A 17,110-nucleotide genomic window follows, 5' to 3' on the forward strand; every position below is an offset into this window, starting at 1 on the left:
ACACACACAACTTCACAATCACATTACTCTGATGGCTGCATTAGTAATCAATGAAAGCAGACAAACTTACCCCACAAACACATGTCACAGCTACACACAGACAACGTTACCTGAACATTAACACAAATTAAATTACAAATAACCGACAAATACCTCTGGAAACGGTCAGCTGGACTGATGGGAGCTGTATGACAGTGAGCCAAATTTAACGAGATACAAGCTTCTGGTGTGACTACATCGCTTCACCTGACTGACAGTGCTCTGCTGCCACACTGTGTTCAAAAAGCAGCAGTGCAGCCAACAACTATCTTTGGATTTTACAATCATTAACAAAAAAACTACATTGATTAGAACATGTTTATTGACTCAGGGAACACTGCCCTGCAGGTTTTACATGTTGCCCCGCTCCAACACACCTGATTCAGATGAACAGCTCATCATATCATGTCATTTAGCACTTGCAACCATTGCAACCATGATGTCTTTCGCACACAGGGTACCGGTCTTAACCACTGAGCCACTCCACCCCAGTTATCAGGCTTCTGCAGAGCTTGCTGACGAGCTGACCATTTGAATCAGGTGTGTTGGAGCAGGGCAACATCTAAAACATGCAGGGCAGTGTTCCCTGAGGACCAGGGTTGGGAAACACTGTCCTAAACTATAAGATATGAGAATGAGACATACTTTTCTGGATATGCACCCATTAAATCGTTGAATAACGATGGCCTCTCAAAGGAGACCCAGGTTTAATATGTGAGTCATCAGCTACTTTGCACACATACAAACAGAGCAGCTTAAGCAAGGCTAGAATACCACCGACCACTAGTATAAAACTACCAAGGTCAAATCTTCTACATTTATGTTCTTTTGTGAATACTTCAAATGATGTTTATATAGCTTTGAAACAATCGACCAATGTTGATATTAGTATATTCCATGGGCAAATCAATTCATTTATTGCTAATTATATATACATGATAAAAATGTAACTCAGACATGTGGGAAACAATTTGTACCTTTGTACCAAGTTCTCATCCTTATATTGGATAGAGAGTTGTTAATATGCGTCCCTGTCTATCTAAGACCCAGCTCTCTGTCCTAGCACTTACCTTAGCCCCTCCCTTGCACTTAGATCCACTGCTGCACTCTCACCCTCTGTCAGTCCACTGTTCCTATCTAGCGGATTTCTTTCTAAGACTTCTTCTACATTGCTTATTCCCCCTTTGTAAGTCGCGTTGGATAAAAGTGTCTGCTAAATGCTTAAATGTAAATTCAGTGGTGACTTGTGGTGAGGCTGCCTCACATTTAAATCTATTACACACAAAATGAATTATACTACAAATCAAATTGCAACTGCAATGGTTGTCAGAAGAACTGCAATTAGGTATTCACCCTACTCTGAACTGGTGTACATTTATATGTTAAAGACCTGCGGTCCAGCTCTCATACCCAGTGAGTGCTGCCTAAACCTAAACATTGAACTTTTCAGGGTTACAGTAAAATACTCACAGTGAAATGCAAATTAACTACATAGCTCACCTCACCGATTTTTTGCAATATAAAGAGTATCAAGTAGGGGTGGGTGATATTTATTGTTGATGATAGTATCGTAATTGGTGTTTTAATGATGTGTAAATTGACATTACCCAGTATGTAAATTACTTTGCATATGCCCATGAAACACGCACTGAAACTGCACGCATTGGCTGAATGCGTGCAGCAGAAGCCCTGCTAAAACTGCAAGGCACATTCATTCTGGAATGGCACATTTTTGTTTTTGTATGATTTTGTACAATACTGGAGATAGCTTTGTTTTTGTCTTTGAATATTTACTTGAATGCTTACATTGTTTCCTTAATGTGTCCATTGATATAATCTATCAGCAACAATTAATGAGTTATCACGCAAACAGTTACAATCACATTTTAAACATTGAGCTAATTCATTATCGAAATCCAAAAAATATCAAGATATTGTTTTTTGGCCAATATCTCCCACCCCTGCTGTTAAGTGGGTTGGTCCTCCTGGATCCCAATACAGATCATATTAGTTTAGATTTGACATTATTGATCCCGATTCACTAGTTACAGCTGCAGGGATGGGAACAGACAGTACTACACTAGGATATCAAATAATAATAATAAATAATATGATAAGCATTACTATAAACAATGGAACAAGGATGAACAGGTGTGCAAAAACCTTTTATAAATATTAAAATATAATAAGTAGTGAAAGTGAGCAGAACAGAAGGAAAATGCAGTGAGTGACACAATTACACAAAGTAAAAGTCAAGTAAACACAAAACAACCCGCCTGTAGATCTCCCGCAACAATAGTCGATATTTTACCAAACCGTTCGAAACGCCCTGTTCGGTTCAATACACAATGGCAAACAAAGGTATGTTGCTACGTTTCGGCCCTTCACAAAACTTTATCAAAACTTTGTATACGTGCATGCTGTGTTTTAGATTCAGCGTAGACTACGATGAGAAATGGATGCACCGCATGCAGGACTCAAACGCACGGATTACCCGTGAAAACTTTTCAGAATATCTAAATGCAAGAGGTGAATATGTGGACTGTGGAAAGAATGCAGACAGACTGCTGAGCGACTCACTCATCCAGATAAGATGAGCAAATATGGCCAAAGGTACTGTTTGTTTTTTTTAACAGCATCTTTTTCTTTTTGTTTATTCTGAACAAATGTTGTTAATGATGAGTGTTACAGAATCAGATATTATCTCGATAAATTAAGACTTATTGGATGGATGTTTTCAGATAACAAACACCTTGAGATTGTAGTTTAAGAATGAAACTGAATATTCTATCCACACAAAGGCAACTGTGTCACAGCATGAAACAGATACAGCTGCTTAAGGCCTGAATACAACAGCAGCACAGGGAGAGAGAGGGAGGGAGAGAGAGAGAGAGAGAGAGAGACACACACACACACTTCCTGTGTCTTGAAATGCCACAAAAATACATCTTACAGCAAACCATTCAAAATTGCAACTTCATGCCAAAGAAGTACTTAAAATATGGCGTTCAAGGACTTTCAATGACTTTCCAGGACTAATTCCAATTTGATAACTGTCAATCCTTATCTTGTCCAGAGTGACCTCATCAAATTTGAAGTTGATCACAATAAAATGGCTGTTTAATTCAAAATGTCCGCCTTCCTTATGGGTCTAGGTGATGGGTCCAAGCAACAAGCAAATATCTCTTTCTTTCCTGTAATTGAATCTTCCTAAATGTCTCTTTCTGACATCATGATTCAACAGGTTGGTGATGCAGTTCTCTTTCCTGTTCCTTCCATGACTTCCCCTCTCTTTGTACTCTTTGGGCTCAGCTATAAAAGCTGCCACAGCCAGTTTCCCCCTGGTTTTCTGACTCACAATGCCTAAACGTGAAAGCAAACTCAAGGATAAGTTGTGATATGAGAGGAATGTCAAAAGGTGGAGACACTGAAGCTACATAACAAGATAATTATAGTGTTGGCACTTTCATGTTGTACTGTAAAGGAAAGACGGAAAATAAGTAAGATATGTGTTTGTGTGTCTGTATGGGACTTATTTTTACTTTTATTTAATTTAATTAAAACATTTTGTACTCAAAACCTTCACATACAGCAGCTAATAAAGTTTTTAATGGTTTTATTGAGATGTTCTCAAAGTTAATTCAGTTATTGTGGAATGAGTGAATAGCACAATCTTAACCTGGTAGAGATGGTAGTTGATTGATTGTCTGAGTAAGCCTTGAATACTTTTCTGTGTTGCTAAATGTCATCTTATTATTATTATTATTATTATAAAGGTCCCTAGTGTTGCAGAAATAGGACCTTTGTCTTTAATAGAGCTCAAGAACTAAACGATAGTGGAGTTTTATTCTTAGTATAGTATTCTATAGTATTCTAGTATACTGTAAATACTGTTCTCTACAAACAAGTCCTTTTGGACAGCAATAAGTTTCACATGGTGATGCCATGTGATACTCAAATGTCTAATTTTATCAAAGACTTATGTCACTGTGATCACTGGGAAGAGTAGAGATGCTGCTTCTGGTTCTCATACATGAAAACTCTCGGACGGAAACAGGACTTTTCCAAAATTATCTTTTTTTTTAATACATTCTCTATCCACACGGAATGCCCCAAAAACCATTTGCCAGGCCTGTATGCTGCCACACCAAAGCAGAAAAGATTGGAAATAAAAGTTATTACATACAAATACACCAAACAATCTCAAAATACAAGAGGATGAAGACGAGAAGAGAGAGGTGGGATTATGACATTAATTTTCCCAAAAGTAGCATTTTGGTTGTACACACAACAACACCAGGGAGGTCGTTTTGAGATTTTCCCATTCTGGGACCTATTTTAAAAAAAATTGCACTTCAGTGTTCTCAAACACTCCATCATTAGAATCAGTTGATTAAAAAGATTTCTTCACCAAATCGTTCAGTACTTCCTGCATGACCGGAGCTGAACTGAAATACGACTGAACAGGTGACGATTCGGCTCACAAATTTGCAGATTAACGCCTGTTTTCATGATTTTTAAGTCTTTTTAACTGATCTACAGTTCAGCATTGTTCATATTGATTCTTGTGTCGGATGTCACACTCATGACTCTTCCAGTGACAGAACTCTCTTCCAATCAGTGAACGGCGGTCTGTTCACCTCACATTTTAGTATCGGCTCAGCTTGCTTGGAACCACACCAGAGGAGGTACCAAAAGAATTACCAGGTATCAGGTACTTTCCCTAATGGAAAAGCAAAAAAACCTCTTTTCCGTGTATATGGTGGCTAAGGCTAGTGTGTAGAAAACTGGCTGAAAATATACAGCAACATTTGCCCCCAAGATGCAAAATGAAGACTAAAAACCTGCAGCAGACTCCTTGCAGGCCTAAGAACTCACGGGTCACTTAAGAGACAACACAGGGGGACAAAGTTCATCATAAGTCCCTATATGTTGGAATTTAAGGAATAATTAACAAAGTGTAAACACAAATTGTCTCAATAACCAACGTCTGAGGGCACAGCTGAATTACGTCACACATTCGCACAAAACAATCGATCATAGTTCTGTCAAAAATAAACATGACTGAAAATAACTCATCTCTTGTAAATCTTAAACAAAAAACCACCACAGGTAATTTCTGGTTCGGTCATTAATTAACTCGTTGAAGTTCAAAGTTCAGCTCTGTTTTGACGTACTCCGAGACACAGAGACACACATACCTTGCATCAACTTTGCCCTAATTGATTCATCACAGGGTGAAAACATGGGCCAAATATGGCTCTCTGCATAGTACACTATGTCAGTAAAAAAGTGTGTGTGGCACAACATTAAAAACATGCAAAGCCTGAGATGACTTCAGCCATCTACTAAATCTGTCTATTGAATAATGGACAGATTAATCGATTGATGAAAATAATCCTCCGCTGCAGCCCTAAATTGACAGCTACATAGGTAAAGTGCGGGATATTCAGCTACAACATGCAACTTCACCAATAAATGTTGCTACTTTTACACACTGAACCTTTAACTTTTCATATAAAATTGATCCAAACCATAATGATTAAAGGAATATTCACCGATTTGCATGTGGCTTTGTATAGCTAGAATAGCAGTAGTATTTTTAAAAAATTGTGCTTCCCTCCCTCAGTTTTCCACTGAGTTGTAAAAATTCTGTTTTTCCCTTTCCAATTTTGCCCTACGCTTAGTCGAATGATGCAATTCAAGGTTTTAAACTACAACGCCAGTTCCGCACTTTTTAGACTCACCAATAGGGGGACGTTAGCGATAGGGTATTTTGTTTTGTATTTTTATTATATATTTAATTCCTCACTGGGATTTGTGTGTTGTGTTGCACAACTAGCGCTGTCTGCTTCAAAGCTTGAGATGGTGAGACTCTCGCAGGGCAGCGAGCACAGTGCATTTTGGGAGTTGTTGACGTCCATCTACATGAGCCAAAATTAAATTTTTCTGCCTTTCTCAGCCAAGAAAGCACTTGCTTCAAATATTATTTCACATTTCTACTACATAGTTGACCCAGTTTTAAAAGACATTCATCTTTCCAACGGTGAAATATTCCTTTAAACATTTTATTTGAGGTTTTTCTTATATTTTCTCATCTGAAGAGCAATAGTTTTGGCGTAATGAATTCCTACAATACTACAGAATATCCCCATCATGCTGTTTGGTCAGAGATGTTATCTTACTCAAATAACTGCAGCGTCATTCTCTTTTGATATTGCACTTGATCATTTTGTGTTTTATGATTATTTTGTGATTAATTGTGCAGACCCTACCAGGCTGATGACTGAATATAGAGCTTGAAAGGGGAACACTGGAGTGAACATACTTTCATATTTGTGTATTTACTTTTACTTTTGTATTGTGCTGTTTTTGTTTTTGTTTTGTTGCCGTCTTTTCTCTTGTGCATCTCGCTGTAAGCTAGGTTTCCCACTGGGGTGGCGATAATAAACGAGTGAACAATGAACAATGAATTCTAAAGCAGTCTGGGAAAATGGTCCGAACACAAATGAACAAAAAACTGCAATACCCTTTGAGAAGGGTAGAGGAGATAATTCAATACTAATCCTGAATTTAAATGCACCCAAACTAATGCTTATGTTCTTACAGCAGCATTAATGAACCTGGAACTTTGGAATAAGTGGTGAATTGATAGGATGATTGGAGCCTTGCTCTTACTCTTCACATTCACACAGGCCTTTTTTACCAGCTGTGTCAACAAGATACCCCAGCCACCCACTGCTATAAGCTGCCCTTTTAGATACAGTATGTTAAGAAAATACAAAATGATTTTTAAACTGCATGTTGCTTTCTGAAACTTGTTTTCTCCAGTGGAGAACTACAGTGGCCTTCATGTCATCTCAAAGTGTAAAAGGCCCTCTACAGAACATGGTTGCCCAGTGCCCAGTGAAACTCCATGAGAGAGAACACATTCACTGTGTAGATATGATGGGTTCCCATAACAAAACAAAATCATTCTTCTGCCGATTATGAACTAATGAAAACATAATTGTTTTAATGTACTATTATATTCCATTTCTGCTAATAGATATGCTAAATCATATACCATGGTAATTTAAAGTGTTGAAAAATGCCAAGAAGTGGACTGAGACCTAAGTGAGCAAGAGTACGGAGCAGTCTGGTCTGGTAATCAAATCTAACACCTTGTTGCAGCTGTCTAACAAGGTGTCTAATGAGGAGCAACAGCTCCAACATTTTCAAAAAAAGTGGAGTCTGGGACAATGAGCCTCGTGCTAGACCAATCATGAAAGCATGGACTTGGTGGAGCATTGCTCACCTCACCTCGCCTCGGCACGGCACGATACGGCATGATTAGGTCGCATCTCCACTACAAAAAAGTACCTACTTAACGTGGGCGTAGTCATCACTGCACGGCTGAGTGAAACTGTGGTGACTTGTTTTATACGCGACACACAAACACACACACACACGAGTGACTAGTGACTTTACACCAGACTTCTGCAGTTGTTGGAGATTAACCTACGTTTTTAGGATTGTTAAATTGTTTTAACTTATCTACAATTTGGCACTGTTCGGCTTGATTTCTGTCCACACGTCTCCGGAGTACAGCCTCCTACTCCACAGACTACAGTAGCAGGTCTGTGGTGCCACTCGCGATCGCGGGCGCTGTCCCTAAATACACCACTCCACTTTAAAAGACTCCTGTTAAATAAGGAGGTTTCCCTGGTAGTTGTTGGAGATTAACCCACGTTTTTAGGATTATTAAGTAGTTTTAAGTGATCTACAGTTTGGCGCTGTTTGGCTTGATTTGTGAGTGGGACGTCTCTTCCTGTGACGGGACTCTGGCCAGTCAGCAGCCGGCAGTCTGACCAATCATCGCATAGTACCTACTACTAGCACACTTGGAACCTTGCCGGAGCAGGTACTAAAAATAGTACCTGTTACCAGGTACTATGCTAGTGGAAACGCTACTTAAACTGTGCCGTGGCATGGCGAGGCGAGTAGAGCCAGTGGAAATGCGCCATAAATGGCAAAGTCTGAATGCAGAGAGAGGCAGTTGTTCTGCATGTATTACTGAGTCAAATTTCACTATGAGGATAAACACACTGTACAATGAAAGATTCTGAGTCTGACATATGTGATATTGACACACTGGTTCAAAGGTCAAAGATCAGAGAATCCATTTTCTCACAGAAATCAGGTCATCACAGGTCATCACAAATGGCTGGTAAGAATTTGTTGTGAACAGCTTCCTAGCTTAAAAAGTCTAGGAGGACTGTATTTGACTGATATGAAGAAGCACTATCATGCCATGTCTAATTACTGGCACTTTTCCACTATACAGTTCTTCCACAACGACATCCGATACGAGAATCAAACCAAACAATGCCGAACTGTAGATCAGTTGAAAAAACCTGAAAACATTAGGCAAGGACATTTCTAAAATTTCAATATTTAACGGCATGTACTTAGTGACAGTACTGCTGAAAGCCAGCAATTGTATACTCATCAGTGTGTCAGTGTTTGATGAACAAATCTGTTTAATTAACTAATTCTAATGATTCAGTGCACTGAAAAGAACTGCTTGATATCACTGTGGTTTTGTGCAGCCGTGGTATGGTGACCCTGCCCACGTTGAGGAGGTACTACAGTAATGAAACACGACATGCCTGAGTAACCAAGTAAAGTCGAGTAGAGACGAATAGTGCTCGAACTGTATAATGGAAAAGCACCATAATAGAACTTTTCTACCGCATGTATTTTGCTTTGAAGATAAAAAACAGAACCAATGAGGTTCCGAGTCTGACACATGAACTGTTCACACACTGAATTAAGGGTCAAAGAGCAGAGACCATGATCGGACAAGAAAAAGTGGTATAGTGCCATCCCTAACTCATCGGACAATTGTTGTAGGTGTATTACTGTTTGAAGTGGATTCAAATTTTGCTTTGAGGATAAACAAACTGTACCAGTGAAGGATTCTGAGTCCGACACATGAGATATTCATGCACTGGTTCAAAGGTCAAAGCGCAGAAACCCGGAGAATCCGTTTTCTCACAGAAATCAGGTCATCACAAGCTCCTTTGATGTATTGCTAATAAGAAAAGGCTTGTTACACAATCTACAAGTTTCAGCATGTGCACATGCTGATGCTTATTTGTTGTTTTCACACTGCACATAGAGAAACCTAATCTCGTCAACTCATTAAAGTCTGCTAAAGCAGCCCAGGAGAAAGGAGTGTGGGCATGAATTCAAAAGAAAAGTCAGCCAAAAGTAGCAAGTTTTGAAAGAACTCAATGAGTATGCACACACAAAAACTAATAATTATCCACTGTTTACTAGTCAATCAAGTTTGCCATGTGTACATTCCAGTTACTGGTAATTATGTATATGTGCTTCTCCAGAAACTGTGCAGCTACAGCTGGAAGCAGCACACTTGTAACACACGAAACCTTTCACACATACAGGGAGAAAAGGGGGCAAATGTTTCAATTTACGTTAATTGCACGCACACACATGTTTTCTGTCAGTACTCACATGCTCGTGCCGTGTCGGTATCGGTAAAATGATGAGACTCCGCTGTCAAGTAACCGGACACCGAGTGTTAACAGTCGACTCTCGCGCTCTGTTTATGTGCGTTTACGTTTTGCTACTTTGCTAACACCAAACACACACGCACAGACCAGACACGCTTGCTCAGGTGAGCAAGAGAGGTGTGTTCATTAATATACACACTGGTTCACCTCATGCATACACACTCTCTCTGTCTCACACACACACACACGAGGAGTCAGTCCGGGACGGTCAAACAGGAGCACACGTCGACAGTCACACACACTCACACACAGACGCTGTCTGTCTGCCTGTCTCTCTCTCTCTGTGTCGTGCTCAGTCCCGTATGTGTAATAAATGTGCTACTACTCTGGAGCTAGTTGCTAACTGTCTAACTGTGGCTAACGTAGCTAGCAGTTGGCACCGTCCGTCTCCGTGTGGTGGATACAAAAGTCTTCTACTGCGCTTGCTTCCTACTCCCTGTTAATCTCTCTCTCTCTCTCTCTCTCTCTCTCTCTCCCTCTCTCCATAATCTCCCACCCATCCCTCTGTTTGGCGTGACGCAATCAGGCATACACCCCCCAACCTCTGCTCTCAGCCAATCACAGAAGAGGCCATGACAAGGCGCGGCAGCATTTAAAGAGCTCCAGCCTCCATAGTCTTCTACGTGACACTGTAATAACGACTTACTCCTGTTATAATGCACAGTATTAGTAAATGGTGGTTAATGGTGGTATGAGGAGGGTTAACCCAGTTGTTATGGCCAACTTTTGAGTAGTGTTGTTAAACTGTACGGCCACATATAACACTTATTACTACAGAACAGGGTTAGGGTTAAAATCCCACTAAATGCTATCCATAGACAATGGTGCTACACTGCTGTGTATTAGAGCAGCTTCACAAACGTTCTATAAAGTTCATACAGTGAGGACCCACTTTTTAAAGACAGCAAACAAAATTATATATAGCACGAGTAAATTTGTGCATCATATTGCGGCTAATTATTGTTTTAGCCTATTATTGTTTTAAAGCGGCAAATACATATTTTCAAAGAGATGTTCATTAAAACTTCATCTATGCATGCTATTTAAAAAAACAGTGTTGATAAATGAAAGTGTAAAATACTTTTAATAAATGCATACATGTGTATATCCCACGATGAAGTTATATTATATAAAACAATTGTTTTTATTATTTTTATATTTTACATACCAAAAGATAAACATGATTTATTAAATGAACAAATAAAAAATCCAAATGCATGTGAGACATGTTGCCATTGCTTTCCACATTAGTGGAGAGGTTCACCTATACGACAATGTTGCTGCTAAACTATAAATACTGTATGTCATATATCTTGATACACAAATCCAAGACAGTATATTTTAGTATATAAGGATTTTGTAAATGAGTTGGTCCGTGCTGCATTTGTTTGACTATTAAAACTTGGGGTAGTCATATGATAACTTTGCTGCATGGGGTTAGGCCCTTTTCACAGGTTATAACCCAAAAAATAAGAACCACCCCAATGTGCAAAAAAAACAAAAAAATAAGCTGAAAAGAGTTGGATTTGATTACAGGCTCTTAGGGTGGTTCTTTGTAGTACTCTTTTGTTAGGTCATCAATAGACTACTGTGCTTTTATCTCAAGAATCAGGTGACACACAGTTAAACTTGTGAGCATGTTGCGTCAAAGCTTTATTTTGACTTAAAATCTGGCGACGTACAGGTTACTGCAACCTCCTTGGGCCCCCAAAATGCTATTCAAATTGAAATGCTGAACCTGGATATGTCAAAGTGACCCATTTCTGGTTTTGGTGTAGCAGTGCTACAGTGCACAGGCCTGGCATGTATACGACAGCATTTACAGTCGTTTCGTGTAAATGAAGTCATTTCCATTCCCATGTGGATAGGACCATGAGGAAACAAACCAATGGGTGGGCGTGGCTACTGACCTGAAAATGGTTAGTGGGCTCAAATGGAAGTGTAAGTGGCGCGGCACGGTTAAGTTGTTTCCACTAGCATAGTACCTGGTACCAGGTACTTTTTTTAGTACCTGCTCTGGCGAGGTTCCAAGCAAGCTGAGGCGATACTATGCGTGATGTCGCCAGACAGGAAGAGATGTCCAAACTGTAGATCAGTTAAAAAGACATAACAATCCTAAAAACGTGGGTTAATCTCCAACAACTACCAGGGAAATGTCTAAAATCTCAATATTTAACAAAGGAGTCTGGTGAATTTAGCAACAGCACTGCTGATCACGAGTGGCATCACAAACCCTGCCGCCAGTGACTGTGTCAGGCAGAGTCTGTGCTCCGGTCATGGAGGAAGTACTGAACAAATACTTTTAATTCAGTGGTTCTAATGATTCAGTATAAACAGTGGCTTTACATGTCACTAGTCACTCACTTGTGTGTATCACATGTAAAATGAAGTCACCGCAGTTTCATGCAGCCCATGTCGAGTAGATTCCATTTTTGTTGTGGAAAACCAACCTAAACCGTGCCGTGCTGGCGACCTGGGACCATAGTGGAAAAGGGCCATATGAAATTTAGAAACCTGCGCACCAAAGGCTTAATATTTTTTTTAATTTTTTTTTTATTTTAAATATTATATATACATTTAGTATATATATATATTTCCTGCTTATACCTTCATGGGTCATACCTGATTTGTGCCACATGGGAGGAACATTGGGATCAGAATTGGGTCATTTTCACCATGCAGTGCGAATGCAGCCTATGAAAGTGCCAACAAGATGTTTGCATCCTAATCGCGTCTGTAAGTCTTTGTTTACAGGGTTTCTGTTCACGTGTGAGCTGACATGAAGTGATGTAAGGACAAACGTTCAGTCGCACACGCTCACAACTCAGCCCTACATGATTGTTTCTCAACTCTTTGTTTGTTGTCTTATCGTGTCAAGATAAGTGCGTGTCAATGACATTCCTCTGAGGACACATTCAAACACACAGAATTATGGAAACGGATTCACCATCAGTTTATTAAACACACAGAACTTTGGCCCTCCTCCAAGATACATACAGTGGGTTGCATAAATATCCACACCCCTTCAACTTTTTGACATTTTGCTATGCTGGGACCACAAACATGAATATATTTAATTGAAATTTCACGTGAAGGTGGGGTGTGCAAAAGTATCTACCCCCTTTCCTCTTTGTGCAACCAATTGCCTTCAGAAGTTGCCTGATGATTTCTGAATGATCACATGTTGACCTAATGACTAAACAGAGTCCACCTGTGTGTAATCTAATCTCAATTCAAATACAGCTACTCTGTGATGGTCTCAGAGGTCTGTTTAGAGAATATTGGAGAGCAGACAGCATCATGAAGTCCAAGGAACACACCAGACAGGTCCGGGATAAGGTTGTGGAGAAGTATAAAGCTGGTTTAGGCTATAAGAAGATTTCCAAAGTTTTGAACATCTCTCGGAGTACTGTTAAAAAATGCAAAACGCTATGTTTGGCATAAAAGAACATGCACATCACCCTGAAAACACCATCCCCACTGTCAAACATGGTGGTGGTAGCATCATGCTCTGGGGTTGCTTCTCTTCAGCAGGGACAGGGAAGCTGGTTAGAGTTGATGGGAAGATGGATGGAGCCAAATACAGGGCAATCTTGGATGAAAACTTGTCAAAGTCAAAGCCCAGACCTAAATCAATTGAGAATCTGTGGAAAGATCTGAAAACTGCAGTTCACAAGCGCTCACCATCTAATCTAACTGAGCTTGAGCTGTTTTGCAAAGAAGAATGGGCAAAACTTCCAGTCTCAAGATGTGCAAGGCTGGTAGAGACATACCCCAACAGACTTGAAGCTGTAATTGCAGCAAAAGGCGGTTCCACAAAGTATTGACTCAGGGGGGTAGATACTTTTGCACATTTACATGTTTCTGGTCCTAGCGTGGCAAAATGTTGAAAAGTTAAAGGGGTGCGGATATTTATGCAACCCACTGTACCCTCCCTACTTTATTCATTGGATAACAGATAAAAATTAAAAATACTCATGTATATATGTATATAAATACATGTTCATGTATGTATCGGTACATGATTTATTCTTTTTTTTTGCATTTTTCATTTCTTTTCATTGATTAGTTTCTTCCTGTTTTTCTTTGTCATTTAGTAGTTTTTATGTTTTTTTGTTGTTGATTTTGTTAATTACCTTAACTAAAAGGTTGGGAAAAGTCAGCAAATTTGTTTTAGGGACCCAACAAAAATCTCCCACGACCCATCTGTGGGTCCCGACCCAGTGATTGAGAACCGCTGTATTAGAGCATTAAGCAGTTATTGATTTCACAGCTCTGGGGAAGAAGCTGTCCCTGAGCCTTTTGGTGGAGGATCTGATGATCAAAAAACTTAAATCACCTATTATTACCCTGCTGTGCCAAAATGGCTGCCATGCAAAGAAGGGCATAATTCATTATTTTTAAATTATAATGAAAACTGCCCGAAACTGACTGACCAAAGTGAATAATATTTAAATGAATATTTAATAAATTAAACAAGCTATTGCTTGTCTAGTGTCTACATGTTAGTTTTTGAGTCTATTTTTCCTTATTTACAGATTAATTTGCATCATCACTATGCTTTTTGTTATGAACTAGGGCTGCAACTAAGGATTAGTTTCATAATTGATTCATCTGTCGATTATTTTCTTGAGTAATAGAGTAACTGAAATGATTCAGTTATGATGATGTATTTGTTATATGGAGCAAACAAACCAGAATATATATTACGCATGTACGTTAGATTTTCGCATTTACGTAAATAAATGTGTACATTTACGTTATATTTCCACATTTACTTTATATTTACACATTTATTTAGAAACTGGAAAACCTGTTTTAATTCCTTTAAAAACACTCAAAACTGATTAATTGATCAAAATGGTTGACGATTAATTTAGTAATCGATTAATTGAGTAATTGTATATGGGCCTTTTTCATTGATAAGAACTGAAGGAAAACCCTTAATGTGGAAAAAACAGCCTTGAATGTGTCATTCAGTTGTGCAGCATTTGTTGCACATGCTTATAGTAAATCTCCTCTCTCTGCTTCTGCTACGACCTCTGAAGAGTCCTGAGTAATATCACACTCATATTGTTTGTCACACACTTCCTTTAGCAGCAGAGGCCAAGTGGGCCAACCACAGCCAAGTGTTACATCACCTCAGAGCTGGTGTAGCTAGGCCACGTTGGCCATGGCTGAAAGAATTTTTATGGGGCCTCCTCTCTGCATGACAAACTCCACTGTCATCCTGTGTGTTTGTGAAGCGCGCACAGATTAAAGAGAATCTGCGTTTGTTGCATTGTGTTCTACACCAAAGGTTTTAAAGGTGAGATAGATTTAGTAAAATGGCTAACAAGTCAGCTCAGAGGCAAATGTCGACACCAGGGTTTGGCAAGTAAATGTGGCCATGGGCCATTTCTTCTAAAACATTTAATACTTGGCCAAAACATCATATCTTCATCAGGCAAAAGCTTTTTTTCAACTAACCTTGTTTATTGATGACCACATTTATTTATATCTGTATTAATGTATTTATTTCCACATTTATTTATAGACTTGTCATCTGGCAATCACATGTGGATCGCTGAGATGCGGAAGCCAAAAGAAAAACAAAAGTATCTCCACTCAGTGAGATGCAGACGTTTATCTGGTTTCTGAAATAAAATCTAATCACCATGTATTGATTATATCATTTGATTTACACTTTTTTGTGAATGTGATACAAGTGACAATAAAAGTACTGTAGTTTTACTGGTACCTCATTCCTATGCATTATTCTGTGCATAAAACCCCTTTTTTATTTACTGCTGTCTCTCCGTAGGGACAGCAGTCCTCTCTCTTTTATCTATGCCTACTCAGTGCAAAATGGAACACAATAGCAAGATTACAAAAAAAGATTACACACCTTCACACAAGGGGTGTAACACAGATCTTTTCATAGACCCGGCCATAGACAACTGTTATAAAATGAGGCTTTGGGAATAGGAACAAATTTACTAGCAACTATATTACAAGGTGTGGTGGTGGTGGTGGTGGGGGGGGGGGGGGGGGGGGGGGACACACCTTCCTTTAACAAGGAAACCTTGAAGGACATGCAGTCCATTTTATGCCTGAACAGAAAGGCTCACACACACACAGTCTGGTTCCCATGACTTCAGAGGATCTAACCCTAACTTTAACCAAACCCTAACCTCAACCTAACCATACGACATTTCTTCATCTTAAACTGTAATCATTACCATTATGGGGACTTGCGTTTTGTCCCCACAAGGAGTTAACGTGACTGTGTGAACAGATTTACATCAACAACACAACACATTCATAAACATATGCGAACAAAGAAAACTCACCGCCTTGAGAAATACATCTGGAACCACTGCATGGAGAAGTGGCCTAATCAGTTGCAGCCAGTGAGAAAGTCAATGTGCGTAAGACGAATAACTGTAAATGACAAAAAAATATAAATATACATTTTTTTATTCGTAACACTTTATTTTGATAATCCATTGTTGACCCTCTATAAGTAATTAACTGGTATTCTGTATCATATATCACCTATTCTGCTGATAAGTGACATAAAATTAACCAACTTTTAGAAATGTTCCAAGCTAAATGTTCGAGATTAACCCATGTCTTTTTAACTGATCTACAGTTAGGCATTGTTCAGTTTGATTCTTGTCCCGCGGGCCTGCAGTTTGACACCTCTGATCTGATTTAAGTGAAAAACGGTGAAGAACTGTACATAAATAGATTAATTTCAACTCATTTCAATCAATAAATGTCAACTAATTGAGTGTCAACATGATACTGAATACTTGTCGAGAGTCAATTACTCGTAGAGAGACCAAAAATTCAAAAATCAAAATAAAGTGACACCTTTAAATGTTTAATTTGAGGTCAAACTCAATCTCCAGTTCATGGACTTACTTTACAGAGATGCTGCAGAAACTCACACCGTCATCTCCTGGAACACAGTCACAAAAACACCCGCTGTAGTTAACCATCAACAGGACAATCTTGTCCACAAAGACTGCTACAAGAGAGGAGATGATCAACCAGGGTCAATATTAGCCCATTATGGTGTTATATCAAGACCTTTCAACGAGCTGTGTGTATCTGTATGTGCGGAGGTGAGTGTGCTTGTTTGAATTGTAGCCCTTAAAATGGAAAACATTTTTGGAAAGGAGAGAAAACTCAGGTCCTTGCTTCTGTGAAAAGCTGAGTGATTGAGACTAATATTGACAAAGCATTCTTATGTCCGTCTGGTAAATGTGACGTTATAGTCTGGACACAGTTAGATGAACAACAATCATGTTTTTATTCAAATTAATTCATTCATCTACCACTTTAGCCTCCACATGAGGGTCACGGGGGTGCGCTGGAGACAATCCCGGCTAACATATGCTGTGTTTCTTTACTTGGTGTGTGGGCTGTGCCCGATGGCCGTGTGCGTCAGCATGATGTATTACCAGTGTGACGACAACGAACAACAACATCGAACATGACACAAA

General features: G+C 39.2%; 1 protein-coding gene across 1 annotated transcript in view; it reads right to left on the minus strand.

Moving 5' to 3' along the window:
* LOC131457184 (pyruvate carboxylase, mitochondrial-like) overlaps positions 1 to 10,064 on the minus strand; it is a 329,828-nt gene extending 319,764 nt beyond the window's left edge. Inside the window, exon 1 of the mRNA XM_058626042.1 lies at positions 9,559 to 10,064. Within this exon, the coding sequence (XP_058482025.1) occupies positions 9,559 to 9,560 (2 nt within the window). The 5' untranslated portion in view covers positions 9,561 to 10,064. The remainder of the gene's footprint in view (positions 1 to 9,558) is intronic.
* Between the last annotated feature and the right edge of the window lie 7,046 nt (positions 10,065 to 17,110).

This window comes from Solea solea, chromosome 3, assembly GCF_958295425.1.
Source record: "Solea solea chromosome 3, fSolSol10.1, whole genome shotgun sequence".
In the NCBI taxonomy this organism is placed as follows: Eukaryota; Metazoa; Chordata; class Actinopteri; order Pleuronectiformes; family Soleidae; genus Solea; species Solea solea.